This window comes from Phacochoerus africanus, chromosome 2, assembly GCF_016906955.1.
Source record: "Phacochoerus africanus isolate WHEZ1 chromosome 2, ROS_Pafr_v1, whole genome shotgun sequence".
NCBI lineage: Eukaryota > Metazoa > Chordata > Mammalia > Artiodactyla > Suidae > Phacochoerus > Phacochoerus africanus.
The window spans coordinates 172133195-172152496 of record NC_062545.1 but is presented as its reverse complement, the minus strand read 5'-3'; the positions used below and the strand labels follow the sequence as shown (position 1 = coordinate 172152496).

Genomic DNA, 19302 nt, shown 5'->3' with positions numbered 1-19302 from the left:
TTGAATCTGAAACAAATTATTCATTATTTCAGCAATACTTAATTTGCATTTGTAATTATTTTCATATGCACAGGGCTACTAACTCAGAAGCCAAAGACCCTTCATTAAAAAGAAAATAGGAAATACTTAAGATGTACATTCTTTCTTTTTTGTCTTTTTAGGGCCACACCCAGGGCATGTGGAAGTCCCCAGGCTAGGGCTCAAATCAGATCTGCAGCTGTCAGTTTATGCCATGGCCACAGCAGATCCGAGCTGCATTAGTGACCTACACCACAGCCCAGGGCAACACCTGATCCTTAACCCCCTGAGCAAGCCAGGGATCAACCCGAAACCTCTTGGTTGCTAGTCGGATTTGTTTCCACTGCACCACGACAGGAACTCCAAGATGCACATTATTAAATTAATCTTATACCAATTATCTGTGAGAAAATCCAACAGAGTAAAAGAAATTTGCCCATTTGCTTGGAGTTTTACTGGATATTTATGTAGGTTTTATAGAAAAATATAGCCTAAAATATAAAAGTAAATTATTCTTTAAAAAAATTAAGTTAAAATTACCCTGGGAGCCAATATGAACAATACAAATAAAACAAAAAACAAAACCCTTAAAGTGCCAAATTTAAGACACCTCAATTTTTTTGAGAGGTGAACTGAGCCGACAGTACACAATCCAGCACTTTGGTAAAGAAAAGGTTGGGTTAGAATTTTTTGAGGATAATTAAACACTATATATCTGAAAAAGTTTTTTAAGAATTTCCAAAATAAGCATTTTTATTTTCACCTGAGATTGGGAAACTCCTTGTAATTTATGGGTTTCGGTTTTTGTTTTGACAGCATTTCTGATAGAGATCTATTTTTTAGAATTTAAAAGGTTGCCACCAAAAATAACAAAAAGACACTCAGCACTCTAAGTCCAAAATAAATTAGATATTGGGCCTAACATAAATGTACTTAAATTTTGTTCTCCTTTACCTAATTTTGTGTTAATCTTTATAGTAATCTCTGTCATTGGCTAATGGTTGCTTGTTCTTTCTTAACTTACAGAGAGAAGTAGCTATTAGAACTTGGCAGTTGTGAGAAGGGGTATACATTGATGAATGTGGTTAGTAGTACATTTTAAATGTGAATAGGTCATGTATGTAGGTCTAGAGTTTTTGTTGTTTTGTTTTTTTAACGTCTCCACAGAAGTCCAGGCCTAGGTCAGTGGTTCCTAATCTTTTTTGGTTAATCTTTGAAGAGCTGTTAAAACTAGTGATCCTCTTCCCAGAATGTGCACATAAACACAATATTTTGGGCCTCAGGTTAAGAGGCCATAAATCCTTATTTTTGTATCATTTGGATGTATTTATTTATCTAATAAATTTTTTAACTATATGAATAGTGTGTTATTCGGTAAGTGACACCAAGTACTTCATTCAGGTCAGTGTAGTCAGTGTATGTAAAAGAAAGTAATTATATCCACTTAAATGATTTGTGCCAAGCAAATGTAATCTATAACTTCTTTCAATATCATTACTTGATTGTCAAAAAGAAGTTAACCTACTATACTTTTGAGTTTAGCAATTAGTATTATTTTGTAAATAGATTCGGTTAGAGAAATCCATTGGATTGGGGAGGGATAAACAAGTTTGATATGGGAATTTAAAAGGGCAAACTTTATTAACCCCAAATTCCCAATCCATCCCGCTCTATAAATGAAAATAAATAAATAAATAAATGGACAAAATCTTTCATATACAATTTTGTATACTGGGAATTGTGAAGTTCATTAAGTAATACTGTCTAGATGATTTGAGTACATTCAGAAGCAATGACTCACAGTCTAAATGGCAAGGAATTTTAGATTGCTGAGAAGCTGAGACTATTCAATGCTATTTGTCAATAAAATCCAAGAGCTTAAGAAAATGACATTGCAAGGAAATTTTAGTCACAATTTAAAAGGTAAGTCAGTCGAAATAGAAAAAACTTATGTTTTAGATTCAGTAAATCCAAATAATAGCTCTGAGATAAATTGGGGAAATGTTAAACCCTACCTTTAATTTTAAGAACTAGTAACCACAGTAGAGATAATAGTTACCATTATGCCAGTAATTGCCAAAGTATCAGCACTTTCTGTTAGTAAAATTGACTACTAGCCATGATAGTGAAAGATGATTCTTCTGCTCTTATTTTTTAATCTATAAGGTCTTTTATTTTTCCACCAGTAGGAGTTAGGTAGTCTTTGTTTACCATATATATATGGTATGTTGATATAAATTAAATGGAATACATTAAATGAGCTTCCAGTTCCACTTGTGGGACCTTCATAAGGAGGAATCTTTGATACTATAATTAAGGAACTTTTTGGATTAAAATAGTAGAAAAATAGGAAATTAGAGAAGGGCAAATTGATAGATGTCTTGGGTTATGTCATTGATCTCTGTCTACATTTGTCATTGATCTCTATCAGTGCAACATGAATAGCCCAATGAAGGGGGAGAAAAAAAGAATATGCAGACCTTGATGCCAGTGCTATAGATTGAAATGATTGGGAAAACTAAAAAAATTAATACTAGCATAGTCATCTTAAATTCTCTGAACCTAATTATAGAAAATAAGTGGAGAAAACTTGATATTTAGAGGAGATATATAATCCATGGTTAATTTCATTTCCCTTGCCTGTGTGTCTTTCCATTCTTATTTCTCCATGAGAATGAGGAAAGGAGAATCCCCTCCACCCCCACCCCTGTAAGAGGACTTGCTTTTTCACCAAGCCAGCAAACTGCATTTTTTCAGGTCTGAGATGGAGACAGCAGTGGAGATTAGATATCACATCTTCAAGATAAATGAGCTACAGTCAGTGCAAAATCAAAAATGACATTGGAGTTCCCGTCGTGGTTCGGTGGAAACGAATCCAACTAGGAACCGTGAGGTTGCTGGTTCAATCCCTGGCCTCGCTCAGGGGGTTAAGGATCCAGTGTTGCCATGACCTGTGGTGTAGGTCGCTAATGCTGCTTGGATCTGGCATGGCTGTGGCTGTGGTGTAGGCTGGCAGCTGTGGCTCTGATTTGACCCCTAGCCTGGGAACTTCCATAAGCCACGGGTGCGGCCCTAAAAAAAGAGAAAAAAAATTACATCACAGGTGAAGAAAGATGAGCCTTTTTGCTCTATTCATGCAGGATGATTGTCCTCTCGAGCTTTTGTACTTTTTTAAAAAGTTGATAGATTTGGGCTGTATTTGAATTAATGGGAGAGATGGAGGAAAGACCATGTATTTTTCTGTATATACTTTCTTTTAAGTCAACTCCTGCTTTTTTATAGTGAAAAACTGGTCACTGATCTTAGAATTTATATTTATATGGTTACATATAGTTGGAAGGAAAGCTGAAAAATGGTATAGGCCTTCTGGTAAATATTTTAACTGTAAGAGCAAGAGGATTACCTATATGCCTTTAAATTTCTGCTGATGATAGTATGTTTTTAAATGAGGCTAGCCAGGAAACTAAGATTATGATATTACATAATTCTTTAGAGCAGCACTGTCAAATAAAAACATAATGTGGAACATATATGTAATATAAAATTTTCTGGTAACATTAAAAAAGTAAAAATAAATAGTGAAATTAATTTGAGTATATATATTTTAATGCAATATAGTCCTAAATGTTATCTTTTCAATATGTGATTAATTTAAAAAATTAATGAGATTTTACATTTGTGTTATGTACTAATTCTTATAATTCAATGTATTTTACTTTTAGAGCACATCTCAGTTCTGACTAGCATGATTTAAGTATTCAGTAGCTAAATGCCTCATATTGAACAGTGCAGTTTAGAGTATGATAGGGAGAAGTTCATTTGTATGATATCAGTAATTCAGGTTGGTCCGTATCCATCATGGGGCCTCAAGAAGTCTTTTAACTTATTTATGAAATGATTTTTATCACTATCTTTTTATAAATAATGAAGAAATATAAACATTTTATGAGGGCATTTTGATGGTAAATTAAGTGAAATATTTTCTACTCACCTGACATTTTCACCTTGCTATTCCGTGGGATAGAAATGAAGAGTCATTTCTAAACCCCTCAAGATGTTGATGTTTTTCTCAGGCTTTTTTTCCCCTTAAGGCAGATCTAGTTATCTTTTCATAAAAAATTCCTAATATGAAAAATAGTCAAAGCAGTACAGAATATAATTATTTAGAATAGCTATCAGTGCTCATAAACTAATCTTTATCTCCTTTTATCTCTATCTCTCTATCCAGAAGAAAAAGTTTATGTTATTTATTTTTAATTGATTGAAAACATTAACCTTAAAATAATTATCCATACGAAACCATTCATTTGTGATTATCTTTCCAAAATTTGTCACAGGCCAACTTCCCCTTATGTACTTATTTCCCATTGTTCTCATTTATGTTCTGGTCTTGATTACTATTTCTATTTAGGTAACTTTTGGACTTACCTATCTGAAAGTATTCATTTGCTTAACAAATACTCATTGAGCATCTCTCTTGTGCCAGAAATTATGCTTGTGCTAGGTACTTATAAGAGACAGGAGTTTACCCCTCTAATGAGAGTTAGGTAACTAATTACATTAAAGCATAAACGAAATCCCATGGAATAGCTAAATCTATAGAGACTTGAGAAGATGCCCTCAGAAGAGTCTTTAATAGGGTAGGTGACATCCAGGTATTAAATGCTGAGTAGAAGTTTACCAGGCAGACCAGAAGAGGGAATAATATTCCATTTAAAAAATAGTAAGTAGCCTAGAGTAACTTTTTAAACCACATTTTGAAGGCTCTTGTACCAAGATACCCATTTGAGTCTTTTTCTTCTTGTCAGTAAAATTGTGATCTCTTAAGGATTTTTAATCAAAGCAGTACAAAATTCAAGGTTGTGTACAGTGGAGGAGCAATCCCATTTGCCTAGGAACCTGTTGGGAGACAAATCCATCTATTTCCTGAGGCAGGCCCACCAAAATTGGTCTAACTCCACATCCTGAAGCAGCCCTCTGACTCTACTCTATCCCCAGTCAGCCATTGTCTGAGGGCAGTTCTGCATACCTAGAAACATAGCAGAAAGCACACTTATTATTGCTCCCAAAGACAGGCCTGCAGAGCTTAGTCTTAACTGTGGATCCTGGGCACTTCTGCCTTCCCAGGAACCCATCCAGTGGCACAACATGAACCTTCCCAAGGACTTGATGGAACCATGCCTGCCTACGCACATCGTAAGTAGCAGGACCACTGTCTACAGATCCCACAGTAGACCTTTATCCCAGTCAGCCCTATTGACCAAGGACCTAGAAGCAGTCCTGTCCACCAAGAGACTAGACAGGATCCATCCCTGCCCAAGTATCTGGTAATAGGCCCACAAACTACAGACCCCTATGCGACCACCCAGAGCATCCACATGACCCGGCTCCAAGCCAGCTCAGCTGTGGTCTTAGAAGCAATCTCAGTAGTCTGAGGACCTCACCGGAGGAGATCTTTACCTGATGAAACCAGTCTATATAGACCGGAAGACATATTTGCATCCTCACATGGATAGACACTAACACAAGGCTAGACAGGATCAATAAAAATCAGGCAGTACAGCAGAAATTATCACAACATTGTAAATCAACTATACTTCAATAAAACCTTTAAAAAATGAAAGAAAAAAAAAAGCAGGCAAACATGGGACTACCAAAGGAAACTAGTAAAGCTCAAGTAAATAGAGCTCTATGAATTGCCTATACAATAGGACTGAATAATTCAGTCAGAACTTAAAAAGCAGACTCACAGATACAAATGAAAGAACCAGTAACTCAGAGAAAGACCTTCTGAAATTAGCCACTTAGAGGAATAAAACAAAACATGAAAAAGTGAAGAAAGCATGCATACAGGACTTGTGTAATAACATCAAAAGAATGAGTATATAAATTGTATTATATATTTTCCATGAAGGTGAGAAAAGAAGGCTTATTTGAAGAAGTAAGGGCTGGAAACTTCCCAGAGCTTGGGATAGATAGGAACATCAGATGTACAATAAAGCTGCAAAGGATGGAAAGCATGATCACCTCAAAGAAGAATGCTCCAAGATATGTTTTAATAAAATTGTCAGATCTCAAAGATAGAATTTTGAAAGCAAGAGAAAAGCAACACATCACATTTCAAGGGAACCTTGTAGACTATTAGCAGATTCCCCAGCAAAAACCTATAAGGCCAGAAGGGAGTAGGTAATGTATTCAAAGTGCTGAGAGTTGGGGGGGGCACTGCCAACCAAGGATACTATACTTGGCAAAAAAGCCCTTCAGAAATGAAAAAGAAATAAAGACATTCTCAGAAAAAGAAAATAAAGGAGTTCCATCACCACTAGACCAGCCTTATAAGAAATGCCAAAAGGAGTTCAAGTTGAATTGGAAGAATGCTAGTTACAAAATAAAAATACGTAAAAGTATAAAAGGCAATACTTAAGTAAATATGCAGTCACTCTAATAATGTGGTACGTAAATAATTTTTAACTCTACTATAAAGGTTAAAAGACAAGGTATTAAAAATATTCCCACTGTATAACACAGGGAACTATATCCAATCTCTTGTGATAGAACATGATGGAAGATAGTATGAGGAAAAGAATATATATATGTGTGTATGACTGGGTCACTTTGCTGTACAGCAGAAATTGACACAACATTGTAAATCAACTAAAATAAAATTTTAAATGGGAAAAAATTCTTAAAATAACAATATAGCTACAGTAATTCGTTAGTGGATATAGAGTATAAAATATGAAGTGTGACATCAGTGCCAGTAAAAGGGGAGATGGTAAAAGTGTACAGTTTTGTATGTGATTGAAATTATCAGCTTAAAATATATTGTTATACCTATGTGATATTTTATACAAATCTCATTGCAACCACAAATAAAAAACATATAGTAGATACACAAAAGGTAAGAACAATCAAATTATACCACTGTAAGAAATCAACAAATCTCATAAAGGAAGCAGCAAAAGAGGAAAAATAGAAGAAAATGTAAAACAAAATAGTAAAATGGCAAGGAAGTCCTTTACTATCAATAATTATCTAAAATGAAATGCATTAAGTTGTCAAATAAAAAGAAAGAGTGGATGAATGTAAACAATAAACTGCCTACAAGAGACTCGATTCAGCTTTAAGGATACATATAGAATGAAAGTGAATGGATGGAGAAAGATATTCCATGCAAATGGAAACCAAAAGAGAACAGAGGTGACTAAACCTGTATAAAATAGTCTTTCAGTCAAATTCTGTTTTAAAAGATGAAGAAGGTCCCTATGTAATGATAAAGGGAGATCATTATTGCTCAGCCAAAGACCTGGGTAATGTCTTTGCAAAATTTTCTGCAAATCTGTAGAACTCTCTTTGTCTCTGGCTGTCTCCCCTGCAAACTCTAGCCACTTTAGGCACTCCCAAATCTTTGTCTTCTCAACTCAAGGAGACTGCTGGCCTTTCTGTGGATCCCCTAACTCTGGGTTTCAGCTTAGAACTTTTCCAAGCACTCATAGTACTCATCTCATTTTATTCCATCTTTCAGGGATTATAGTCCTATATTGTTTCTTGTCCAGTGTGTAACAAGTCTTCTCACATATTTTGTCCAGTTTTCTAGTTATTTACAGATGGGAAGGTAGTTTTGTAGCTGTTTAGTCCTTTGTGAAAGAAGTAAAGTTTCTCACATTTGTGTTCTGTTTTTCAGTTTTTGTTTTTGCTTTTGTTTTTTAGGATCACACCTGAGACATATGGAAGTTCCCAGGCTAGGGATCAAATTAGAGCTACAGCTGCCAGCCTACGCCACAGCCGCAGCAATGTGTGATCTGAACTGTGTCTGTGACCTACATCACAGCTTATGGCATTGCCAGATCCTTAACCCACTGAGCGAGGCCAGGGATCTTACCCATATCCTCATGAATTCTAGTCAGGTTCGTTGCCACTGCTCCACAAAGGGAATTCCCTCACATTTGTGTTTTAATACCACAAGCACAGTGTTATGGATGTACAGTAGTAATTAAGGGAACCTGGGTTGGAGGGAGAAAAATACTGAGATTGTGTGACTTGTATAGGACTCTGCTCTCTGAATATTATTAGAAATGGAATGTGATATCTTTTTTTCTACTTTATATACAAGCTTATTCTCCAAAAATAAACATTCTTTCAGAAGTCTTTTAAAAATGGGAAAAAATTTATAAGTTGGTTTCTTCCTTTGAAATGTTTTTAAGAATACAGTTTATTTGGTAATCAAATGGAAAGCATATTAGGTTTATTAGTTTCTAATTTAAAATTTTTAGAAGTCAAGAGAAGTTATTTGATTTTCTTCTATTAGTAATCCTAATATTTTCATTGACCTGCTTTGCATTTACTATTTTATAACCTCTTCCTGTTTTTCAGTATGATTCTTAATTTTTTTCTTTTATTGTATGTGAGATCCTTTTATATCTTAAAAAATAACTATAGCATGTGTTATAAATGTTTTTCTAATTATGTTGGCTTGCCTTTTTTAGAGGTATATATTGAATATCAAGTTTTTCATTTTTATGTAGTCAAAAATTTACCTTGTCCTTTCTGATTTATTCCATCATTTCTAACCTTAGAAAGCTTTATCCCTTAGAAGTTAGATAAAAATTTATTACATTTTCATACTGGGTTTGATTTGACTTTTTATCATATGCCATAGCATCTCTGCTGATTATTTTGGTCTATGAGGTCAGAATTGGCTCTAATTTGATTTTTTTTCTGAAATTGCTAATTACTTGTCCCAATGCCATTTATTAAAAATGTCTTTCCTTTCTCTATTGATTTGTAATACCTTCTTTATCATTTATTAAACTCTACCATGTAACAGTGTTCATTTCTGGCTGTTCTATTCCATCAACTTGTCTTCCTTTTTTTTCTGCTAATATCATTACTAACTTTGATACTGTATGCTTCACTATCTGGTACAGAAGTTCCTTCATCCTTCGCTGTCTTCCTAATCAGGAGCCACATCCACTCTCCTATAGCTTTGCCTCTCTCATCTGGAGGCTTTTTATGTATTCTCTTGTCCCTTCTGTTACTCCTTTTCACAGCACGTTTTTTAAAAATATTTGTCTCTATCCACTGTCTCTATTTCTTCACATCCAATCTGACCTCTTCATATCACACCATACAAAACGACTTCCATTCTGATCACAGTGTTGCTATGCCAGTTGGATATGTTTAGTCCACATCTTATGATACCCCATGACTCTACTGTTGATCACTTTATTCTTTTGTTTCTGCGTCTTCCCTATTTCTGGCTTTTCTTAACTTCTGACCTCTTCTTTGCAGCCTCAGCCTTCTCTAATTATTGGAGTTCCTCACAACTTGGGTTTTTTGCCTGCTTTTCTTCTCATTTATCCTCTTTTCCTAAGCCCCATTGTCCTCATCCATTATTTCCATTACCATCCACATATCCGTTACAGCTCTAGACTTGGAATAGCCTACTTGACATCTTGACTATCTTGAAGGCACTACAGGCTCAACATGTGCAAAACAGAGCTCATAATCTTATTCTACCATCTCACCTCTACCCCCCTAAGCCCCCAAAGGCCCTAATTAATTTCTGATTCATTTCTGTAAATCCTTGTCTCAATGAAAAGCTCTACTGTCTATGCTGTTCCATAACCCAGAAAATTTAGGAGTTATTCTTGACTACTCTCTCCCTCACCCCTTTATAGCTAATCTAGGACATTTTCCTGTCTGTTTTAGCTACTACAAATAGCTTTGAGATTATCCATTTTCTTCTCTTCTACCACTACAAATTATCTCTATTACTAAACTACTCTTTTTTATTTTTTTTTTATTTTTTTTGTCTTTTTGCCATTTCTTGGGCCGCTTCCACGGCACATGGAGGTTCCCAGGCTAGGGGTCTAATCAGAGCTGCAGCCGCCGGCCTACGCCAGAGCCACAGCAACGTGGGATCCGAGCCGTGTGTGCGACCTATGCTACAGCTCACTGCAACACTGGATCATTAACCCACTGAGCAAGGGCAGGGAGCGAACCCGCAACCCCATGGTTCCTAGTCGGATTCGTTAACCACTGCGCCATGATGGGAACTCCCCTAAACTACTCTTAACCCGGCCCCCCACTTTTAACTCTGCCCCCTCCCAGGCTATTCCAGTGATAGAGCATTATTTTCCAGACACAAATTTAATCATGTTATTTCCTGCTTAAAATCATCTGAGGGCATCTCATTATTTTGAAGGCAAAAATCAAAAAATTTTATTTAACATAGAACTCTACCCCTACAGCCTCATTTCATGTTCATTCTCTGTGTTCTAGGTTCCTTTCAGTGTCTCAAACTCACTTTGTTTCTTTTAGCTTCAGGGACTCTGCATATGCTTTTCCTTTTCCCTGTAACACCCTCCTCTCACACTCCTCCAGGTTAGCTCACACATATCCTTCAGGTCCTATTTTAATCAGTTTATTTGGGGAAGGCGTCTCTGATTTACACAGTGTCAGATGCCCCCGTAAGACATGGTACCATATGCTTGTCTACAGCACTTGATCACTGTCATGTCTGATAGAACACAGTGTCTGGTACTTAATCAGGCTTTTTAGTGGAACCAAGGTGGTTAATTTGGGAAAATGTGGCATACGATCAAGAAATGTTATTTTTCATTTACTTAAATATTTTATCATTCTTAGGGGCTATACATTTCTTATTCATTCAAGTTATCCTTAAGTTTTGTGTTACAGATGTAATCTCTAGTGGTTATATTTTTTTAAAAAAAAGATAGCAGACTTAAAATGGAGTCACTATGCTAAACCCCATGTTACCAACCAACACGTAATACTTAACCTAACTGCAGTTTCCATTTCCCACAAGAATGTAGCATTTAATCAGTCAACCTGGAATTCCTTGGTCAGTATTATTAGTGAGGTTATTCGCCCTGTAAGCCCTTCCATTCCCTTTAGGAGGGTGACTATTGCCTGAAACAGTGCATTCTTTGCTAATAATTTCCTCTTTCCTCCTCCTATCCACCTTTAAAACCTTTTCCTTTTCTACAGATCTGCAGCGCTTCCTTCCATTTGCTAGATAGGTAGGGTACTGTCCCACTCATGAATCATTTAATAAAGCCAATTTGATCTCAGTTGAATTTTTGTTTTTTAAGCTTTATTATTGGCACCAGGGAGTTTTTATCATTATCCTGTTATTAATTTTGACCTATTTAGAATTTTATCAGAAAAGTATGTTTTGTAGCTAAGTTATTAAATTGAAAGATTTTACAGATTTTTTTTCTTTAACCTCTCCTGCTAAGCTATACGTTTGCTGAAGGTTCTATAGCTTTTGTCAAAGAATGTTTCTTTCTGAGAAGATATCTTCAGGACAGTGCCCCACCCTTGAGCATTTAACACACTAAGTTAAGTTGTTTGGGAAACATTATGTAAAACTTAGAGAGTTTAAATAGTTCTTTCATATGTCATTACTATTTATTCATCTCTAAACCCTTTAAATTAGACGTTATTATTACTGATAAAGAATTGAGTCCCAAGGACCGTATGAAAACTTTTACATGGTCATTAAAATACTAAGTTCCTAAACTAATAGTTATGCCCAAATCCTCATTCTTTCAAGCTTATGCTGTTTCTCCTGTATCACATTGCTTTGATTGTATGTATGTAAAAAGCAATCTGAAAGGACTTAATTGTATTCTGAGCTATAAGGTAGAAACTTGTATAGAATATCCCTTCTGCATATTTTTTAACATTCCTATTTTTATCTTAATTATTTAGACAATCATTTTAAATTACTTTTCTTATAGGAACCTCCAGAAGTTTAGCCTTTTTGGAGACATCAGTGTTCTACAACAGCAAGGAAGTTTGTCAAATACATACCTCAGCAAGGTGGACCCTGATGGCAAAAAAATTAAACAGTAAGTTGTATAGTTAGTGAGGAGGGACTCATATTGATAATTCTCATTTTTTTCCAAGAAATTGTAAGTTGCAACCAGAAGAGTAAAGATCCTTTTTTTCCTAAAAAGAACCTTTATCTTGGAAATGTCTTAACTGTGAAATACTGTGGTCAATACATTCTCTTCCGTGTCAGAAATCTTTAAGACAATTTGCTGGGTAATTATTGCTATTTAAAACTGCTATTTCTTAAATAAGGCCCTCCTGTATACAGGAACTGTATTCAGTATTCTCTGATAAACCATAGTATAGTAGAAGAGAATGTTTTTTAAAAAAGAATGATAATGAAGAGATCTTGAATGGTAGCATTTTTATTATTAAACCACTGGGGTGTTTTGAAGTGCTTAAAAAACCGTTATTCCTCTCCTTTGCCTTTGCTGTAACACAAAGTGTGAATCATTAGTCCGTTCTACCAGACTGTTGTAAAATGCTCCTTTACTTGGAAGAACATGTTGAATATATCTCTCTGTTTAAAATACTTATTTTTATATTTAAATGTGAATTTTAATGGTATTTATGATAATATTACTTAGGGGTTGGATAGAAATTAACTAATGAGAAAAAATGGATCTAACATTTCATGGATCATGCCATTTCATTACCTATTTTCAAAAGCCAGTGTTAAAAGATTAGAGCTGAATGTCAACAAGATTGTGTGGTGTGTGTTTTCATTACAGAATTCAGCAGCTGTTTGAAGAAATACTCAGTAATAGTAGGCAACTGAAATGGCTGTCCTGTGGGTTTATGCTGGAAATAGTAACCCCGACATCACTGTCATCTCTCTCAAACGCTATTGCCAACACCATGGAGCACCTGAGTTTACTGGACAACAATATTCCGGGTAACAGCACTCTCATCACCGCAGTCGAACTGGAGCGATTCGTGAATCTGCGCTCACTTGCCCTGGATTTCTGTGACTTTACAGCTGAGATGGCAAGAGTCTTAACAGATAACAACCATGTGCCTTTGCAGCGACTTTCTCTCCTGGTCCACAGTGTTTCTGTGATGCACAAGTCTTTGGACAACATGCCAAATGACGAGCATTGGAAGGCCTTGTCACGAAAGAGCACCAACCTTCGGGTCTATATAATGGCTTTTGATATCAAGAGTGAAGATATGTTAAAGATTCTGAAACCCAGTATTCCACTAGAGAGGATTCATTTTGACAGCTACATCACTTGTGTTTCAGGAGCTATTGTTGATCTTATATCCAGGCAGTATGACAAATTCCTCAGTCATTTTATATTAATGAATGATGTGATTGACACGTCTGGTTTTCCAGATCTTAGTGACAACCGAAATGAAGATCCATTGGTTTTGTTAGCATGGAGGTGCACAAAGCTGTCTCTTCTGGCAATTCATGGTAGGTGATTTCTGTTTGTTGCAATTTGATATTGATATCAATTTGATATTGATTGATATCACACCTATCACACAAAGAAAGCACTGACAACTACAGTGTTAAGAACTCATTTGTCACAAGTTGACCTGCACATTTTTATACTTTTTAATATTTATGCTCTTTAAACGTTTTACCCTAAGTGTTCTGCTCCAGCTCCCCTTTTGCTTTTTTTCTCTGCCATGTGATTGATGGTATTTCACAAAAATGGCATTTGAAATTAATTTAAGAAAACAGCTATACCTGCAATAGATATATTTCTTCCTCTAATCATAAGATCTCTTAAAAACATAACACAGAAGGAAGAGAGAATATTTCTTTCATGCCCACTGCACCCTCTTCTAGATTCTAGCTATCAATATGTTAATTTGTACAACATTTTTTTGTGTGTCTTTTTAGGGCCACACCCACAACATATGGAGGTTCCCAGGCTAGGGGTCGAATTAGAGCTGCAGCCACTGGCCTACACCACAGCTCACAGCAGTGCCGGATCCTCAACCCACTGAGCAAAGCCAGAAACCAAACCCACAACCTCATGGTTCCTCGTCGGATTTGTTAACCACTGAGCCACGATGGGAACTCCGAGGACTTTTTTTTTCTAATAAAAAATACCAGTTTACTATGTATTATTACATATATATAAAATAAAAATTTGTTCTTTATGATACATCACTATCCAAAGCTGTAAAATTACACTTCAGACTTTAAATGTCCCCTCTTTTACTAAATGCAGTGATATCAGAATACCATTACAGCAGCTACCCATTCACCATGATGCTCTTAGAGACAGTATAAAACTTCTAGTCTTTTTTTCCCCTGGGCTAAATAATCATACTTCCTTTTTTAATCTCAGTACATTTTTAAAGGACAAGGACCAAAGTGATAAGTGAGAGATAAATCTGTGGAAAAGACTAACTTATCAGATACACAAATAAAATGCAAGGAAATGACAGTGCTTATTTATCTTTTGCTTGTTTTTAAGGTTACACAGTGTGGGCACACAACCTCATCGCCATTGCTCGTCTTCGTGGCTCTGATCTAAAAGTACTCGAAGTCACGGAAGAAAGCATTGATTTTGACCAAGGTGAACTGGCCGACCAGGATGTGGATCCAGTGCACAACCTTATTGAGCAGGTATCCCTGGGCCTGGGTCAACCTTGGCATGCGGTCATGGACATCGAATCACTCAGTGTCTTCACTGAACCAAATCGTCATTTTTACAGAGAGATGCAAAGCTTCAGCGAAGACATTTAGCTTTTTTTTAAATGTACAATTCCTGTGGTTACATATGCAAGTAGGGTCCCATTATGTTTTGCTTTTTTTTTTCCTTCAGTAGTGTGAATTAATCCCTTTGTGCTGTGTTTAATCAGTATTAGCTTTATAGAATTACACATGTATATTCTACTTCTTGATCAAAGAACGTAGTCGGGTATTGGTTTAGAAGTTCAAAGTGACAATGTTTAGGGCTTTCACGGTTAATGGAATTGTTACCAAACCTTAAGGATATACAACCGAAGGTTGTCTGAGGTTACTGGCTAACTTTATTTTTGACTGAGTTACTCTGCCTTTTGATGTTTTTATTCTTTGTGTGTCACAATTCAGAGCTCAGGAGCCAAAATATTTTTATACATATATAGATATATGTCCATAGCCTGGTGGATTTGTATGCAATGCACTACATTCATGCATTCTGATAGCACTTCATTAATTTTTATTTGAAATGGGAGAGGAAGGATAATATGATCCCCAATGAGTTATCTCTCACAGAAAAGCCAAGACTTTTTAACTTTTATTACATATATAGTATTTGATATCATCAGTTTCCGTTCTGAATTTTGTATATTATTAGGATAGAACATTGCTTAACCCTGTTTTAAAAATACATTTACATTAACATGATACTCAAATTATTGGATATTTTAAAAAGTATATCTGACATAATTTTCTTCATCAGTTACATTATACAGTCAAGTTAGCTTTTTAGCCCAGATTTCAAATAGTGGAGGAAGAAAGAATATCAAAACACAGAGTGTAAACACACATGCTTGCGAACAAACATTAGTCGTGAAATCCCTATAGCAGCAAGTCACTGGATTTTTCTCTGTCAGCGCGCGTGTCAGCTGCCAAAGAATAGACTTAACTGAAGAAGTGCCCACATGCTGGCAGGGGCCGGCCCACTCTGGCCAGCCAGATACTGCTAGATTGTAATATTTAAGGTCGAATTTCGACCTGTGGTACACAGCTGTGCTGTGGCTCAGTCAGCAACCTCAGAACTCTGAAAAAAAAAAAAACAAAAAAACAAAACGAAAAAAAAAAAACATGCACCTGTTTCACTGTGAATAGTGAATGTAAAGGAAAGAAAGGAAAAACTGAAAGCTTGTTCTATCACAGGTATGAGCTGCTATGATACATGAAGAACATTCCATGAAGTATGTTTTAAAACCTTGTTATATCTGAGAGGCTTTAAAAGCCGACTTAACTGTTTCAGGGCAACCGCGGTACAGACGTGGTCTCTGTGAGACTTCCACCTGACCCCAGTTTTAAGTGGTACGAATGTTGTGCATTTAATGTTAAAGGACAGTCTGCAATAATAAAGTAAGTAGCCAACGTGGGTGCCCAGCAGTGCTGAGACCTGGCTGCTCTATTGTAAGCTTTGGAAACACAATTTATGCAACAGATGTCCAGATATGATTCTATTTATGGAAAAAGTTTATATGTATTTTACAAATGGTTTTACCATCTTATATTAAAATGACCTTTTGACAGGTGTGCACTGTTTTGTCTCCAGTGAGCACATACCATGCGGATTTTATATGTACATCAGTAGTGTGAATCCACTGGCACAGTGTGTGTAAATGCCAGATGTGGTGAGATTTTATCTTATAAATGTGATCAGATAAAATAACTCCTGACAGAAACTGTAAGGAAACCAGCTGAATGTTTGACCTGATGACTGATGTTGTATGGTTTATGTTAAATGTATATTCTTTTAATCAATGAATAAAGCATTAAAAAGTGATCGTTGTAACCTTTTATTGTACATGAAGCCTGAACACCTTTAGTGTGAAATAAACTGCAGTAATCTCTATATTGTGTATAATCACGTGAGCTCCTAAGGTAATCTGGTGCAGCAAAGCTGAAATTTGAGAGTGTATCTTAAAAAGCCTTAGGCAGAATAGAGGGTTTTAATTTTTTTCACTTACTATGGCAAAAGATAAGCTGAAAAGTCAACAATAGACTGGAACTTATTTTTAAAAATTCCTCTACTTGATGAAAAAATACTTCATTATGCCAGTACTAAATAGTTCTTAAACCCCATATTGCTTTCATGTGGCCTTATAATCTCCAATTTTATTTATTTATTTATATACTTATTTTTGGCCACACCTGTGGCATTTGGAAGTTCCCAGGCCAGGGATGGAATCTGAGCGACAGCTGCAACAATATTATATCCTTAACCCACTGCACCCGGCTGGCGATGGAACCCACACTGCCACAGAGATAATACCAGATCCTTAACTTACTGTACCACAGCAGGAACTCCTGTAATCTCCATTCTTAGTTGTTGAGACAAACGATTGTCATTGATGAGAAAGAAAATGGCTGCTTTTCCTTCTTCCTGCTCTCTTTCCCTAATCATTCCAGACACTGCCTTTTCCAGGTACTGCCTCATCATAGAATAATCTTGCATCCACAAAGAACTGTCATTATAGCTACTGCTGGAATTATTTCCTGGACACAGCTAACTCCTTTGGATGAATTAACATGTGTATGTATTCAGAATACCAAAATAGTACCCGAAATATACCAAGAAAAATAGAGTCTGTTAATTACATTTGTAATTACATATATAGTATACAAGTGAAGTTGTATAAAAAGTAAATCACTAAACTGGGGGGCTCCACATCTATTTTCTCTGCTAAGCTCTGACTCTAATGCTACATGATCACCAGCTCTTCCTTGAGCCTCAATTTCCTCATCTATGATATTAGGGGTTCACCTTACTTATCTAAAACTCAAGATTCCTCATCAAAAGTTTCAAATATTGTTAGCCTGGCAGCTTACAGACATACAGGATCATCTTTGAGCAAACATAGTAAATATTTTCAAAACAAAGCTTACTAAATTATGAAATTTATAAATCTAAAATTACTTTATTTCCTCCACCATCCTGGGAATAAAGAAGTTAGGGAGTTGGTGAGTTGGGGCTTGGGAAGGACAGTGTGCTTATGGGTTGAACACATAGATTCAGAAACTAACATGCTTGGGGCTTATAGCCTGAAGCTGACTAGATCATTATGAAGCCAGTAACAGAAAACAGTATTAATGGAGTAACACATAGCAGGTGTGAATAATACCCAACAGTCACACCATGTTGTCTATATCAATGCTTCCTAAACTTTTTCATGTCCTGACACACATAGAAAATATTATACAGCATACTGGTATAAACTAGAAGGAACTGAAGCAAAAAAAAAAAAAAAAAAGACCCATTGTTGTCTTTGTATATAATTGATGAGAAAAACAAAATGCAGAAGTTTGGAGGGAAAAAAAAAATCACTGAATTTGTATAGAACTTTCAAATAAAATCTTGTAAAATGTTTCAACCTATTAAAATTTTTAACATACCCAACAAGAGAAACACCCCACAAATGGACGATAATTTTTAAACCTTTCTGTTAACAACATACAAAAATTTATGCAGCTGAAATTATGAAATCTCACAGCTCTAAATGTAATGCTAAGTATAATGTTGAGATTTCTTGTAAATTTCAAATTCAAGTGATTTTTTTTTTCACTACAAGTATTTCAAAATAATGCTGAAGGAGTTCCTTTCATGGCTCAGTGGTTAACGAACCCAACTAGGATCCATAAGGATGCGGGTTCGATCCCTGGCCTCCTCGCTCAGTGGGTTAAGGATCCGGCATTGCCATGTGCTGTGGTGAAGGTCTCAGACATGGCTCAGAACTGGGTGGGTGTGGCGTAGGCCAGCAGCTATAGCTCTGATGTGACCCCTAGCCTGGGAACCCTCCATATGCCGCAGGTGTGCCACTTTAAAAAAAAAAGGCAAAATAATAATACTGAAGCTCTAATTTATAGTCTCCCATACATAACCCTGCTGCTAGTTTAGCCAGCACTGACAGCATACATCAGCCACCAACAGACAGAAGGTCAAGGCCTGCAGGGAGCCTTCATCCCACCTCCAGCTCCCAACCCCTCAGACCTACCAGCTACATCTGGAGCTCCCCAGGTAGGCTTCCTACCTGCTCTTCGAACACCTGGAGCATACTTCTCTCACAGGTTCACAGGCCCCCACTGTCCATAGTGGATGGTTGAACTCTGCATCAGAAGTGAGTGCCTGAGAGCATGCTCGGCCCAGGGCGCACTGTCAGACCCAGCTCCAGTCTAGCTGCTCTCCAAGAAAACGAAAGCATTAAGAAGCAACCAGCTGAAGCTCCTGGCCATCCCAGAAGTCAGGTAACCTGGCAGGCCATCACTTTGGTACAATCTACTAACTTGGGTTGCTGGTGTGGAAAGAAAATGGAAGGTGTATTATGAATCAATTTTCACTTGAATCATCCTTTTCGAATGGTAAAAAAAAAAAAAAAATTTAAACAAATGGGGGGCAAGATAATAACAGCTGTTGGCAAGGAAGAGGAAAACAGTGACGGTTGGAACTTGAATTGGTGTATCCACCCTGGAGAGCAAATCTGCAGTAGTTTGTAAAGTTAAAGTTGCCTGTGTCCTTTGACCCAGCAATTTCAGTTCCAGATGTATTCTCTATCACCATGTTTTCGATGGTTTGTTCTCATAGTCTCTAAAAATTCTAAAGGAATTTTGAAAAACCATATATTCTTTGGAAATTTTTAAGTTTAATATACTAAATTGGTTATAATCTTAATAAACATTAACACTTTTAAATGACACATCACTTTTAAAAATGTATGTAAAGGGATCTACATGCCATA

General features: G+C 36.2%; 1 protein-coding gene across 1 annotated transcript in view; it reads left to right on the top strand.

The window, feature by feature from the left end:
* The window catches only part of FBXO33 (F-box protein 33), a 35620-nt gene extending 19268 nt beyond the window's left edge, over positions 1 to 16352 (top strand). The window contains exons 2-4 of the mRNA XM_047767239.1: positions 11787 to 11897; positions 12612 to 13297; positions 14316 to 16352. Of these exons, the coding sequence (XP_047623195.1) occupies positions 11787 to 11897; positions 12612 to 13297; positions 14316 to 14587 (1069 nt within the window). The 3' untranslated portion in view covers positions 14588 to 16352. The remainder of the gene's footprint in view (positions 1 to 11786; positions 11898 to 12611; positions 13298 to 14315) is intronic.
* The last annotated feature ends 2950 nt before the right edge of the window (positions 16353 to 19302 follow it).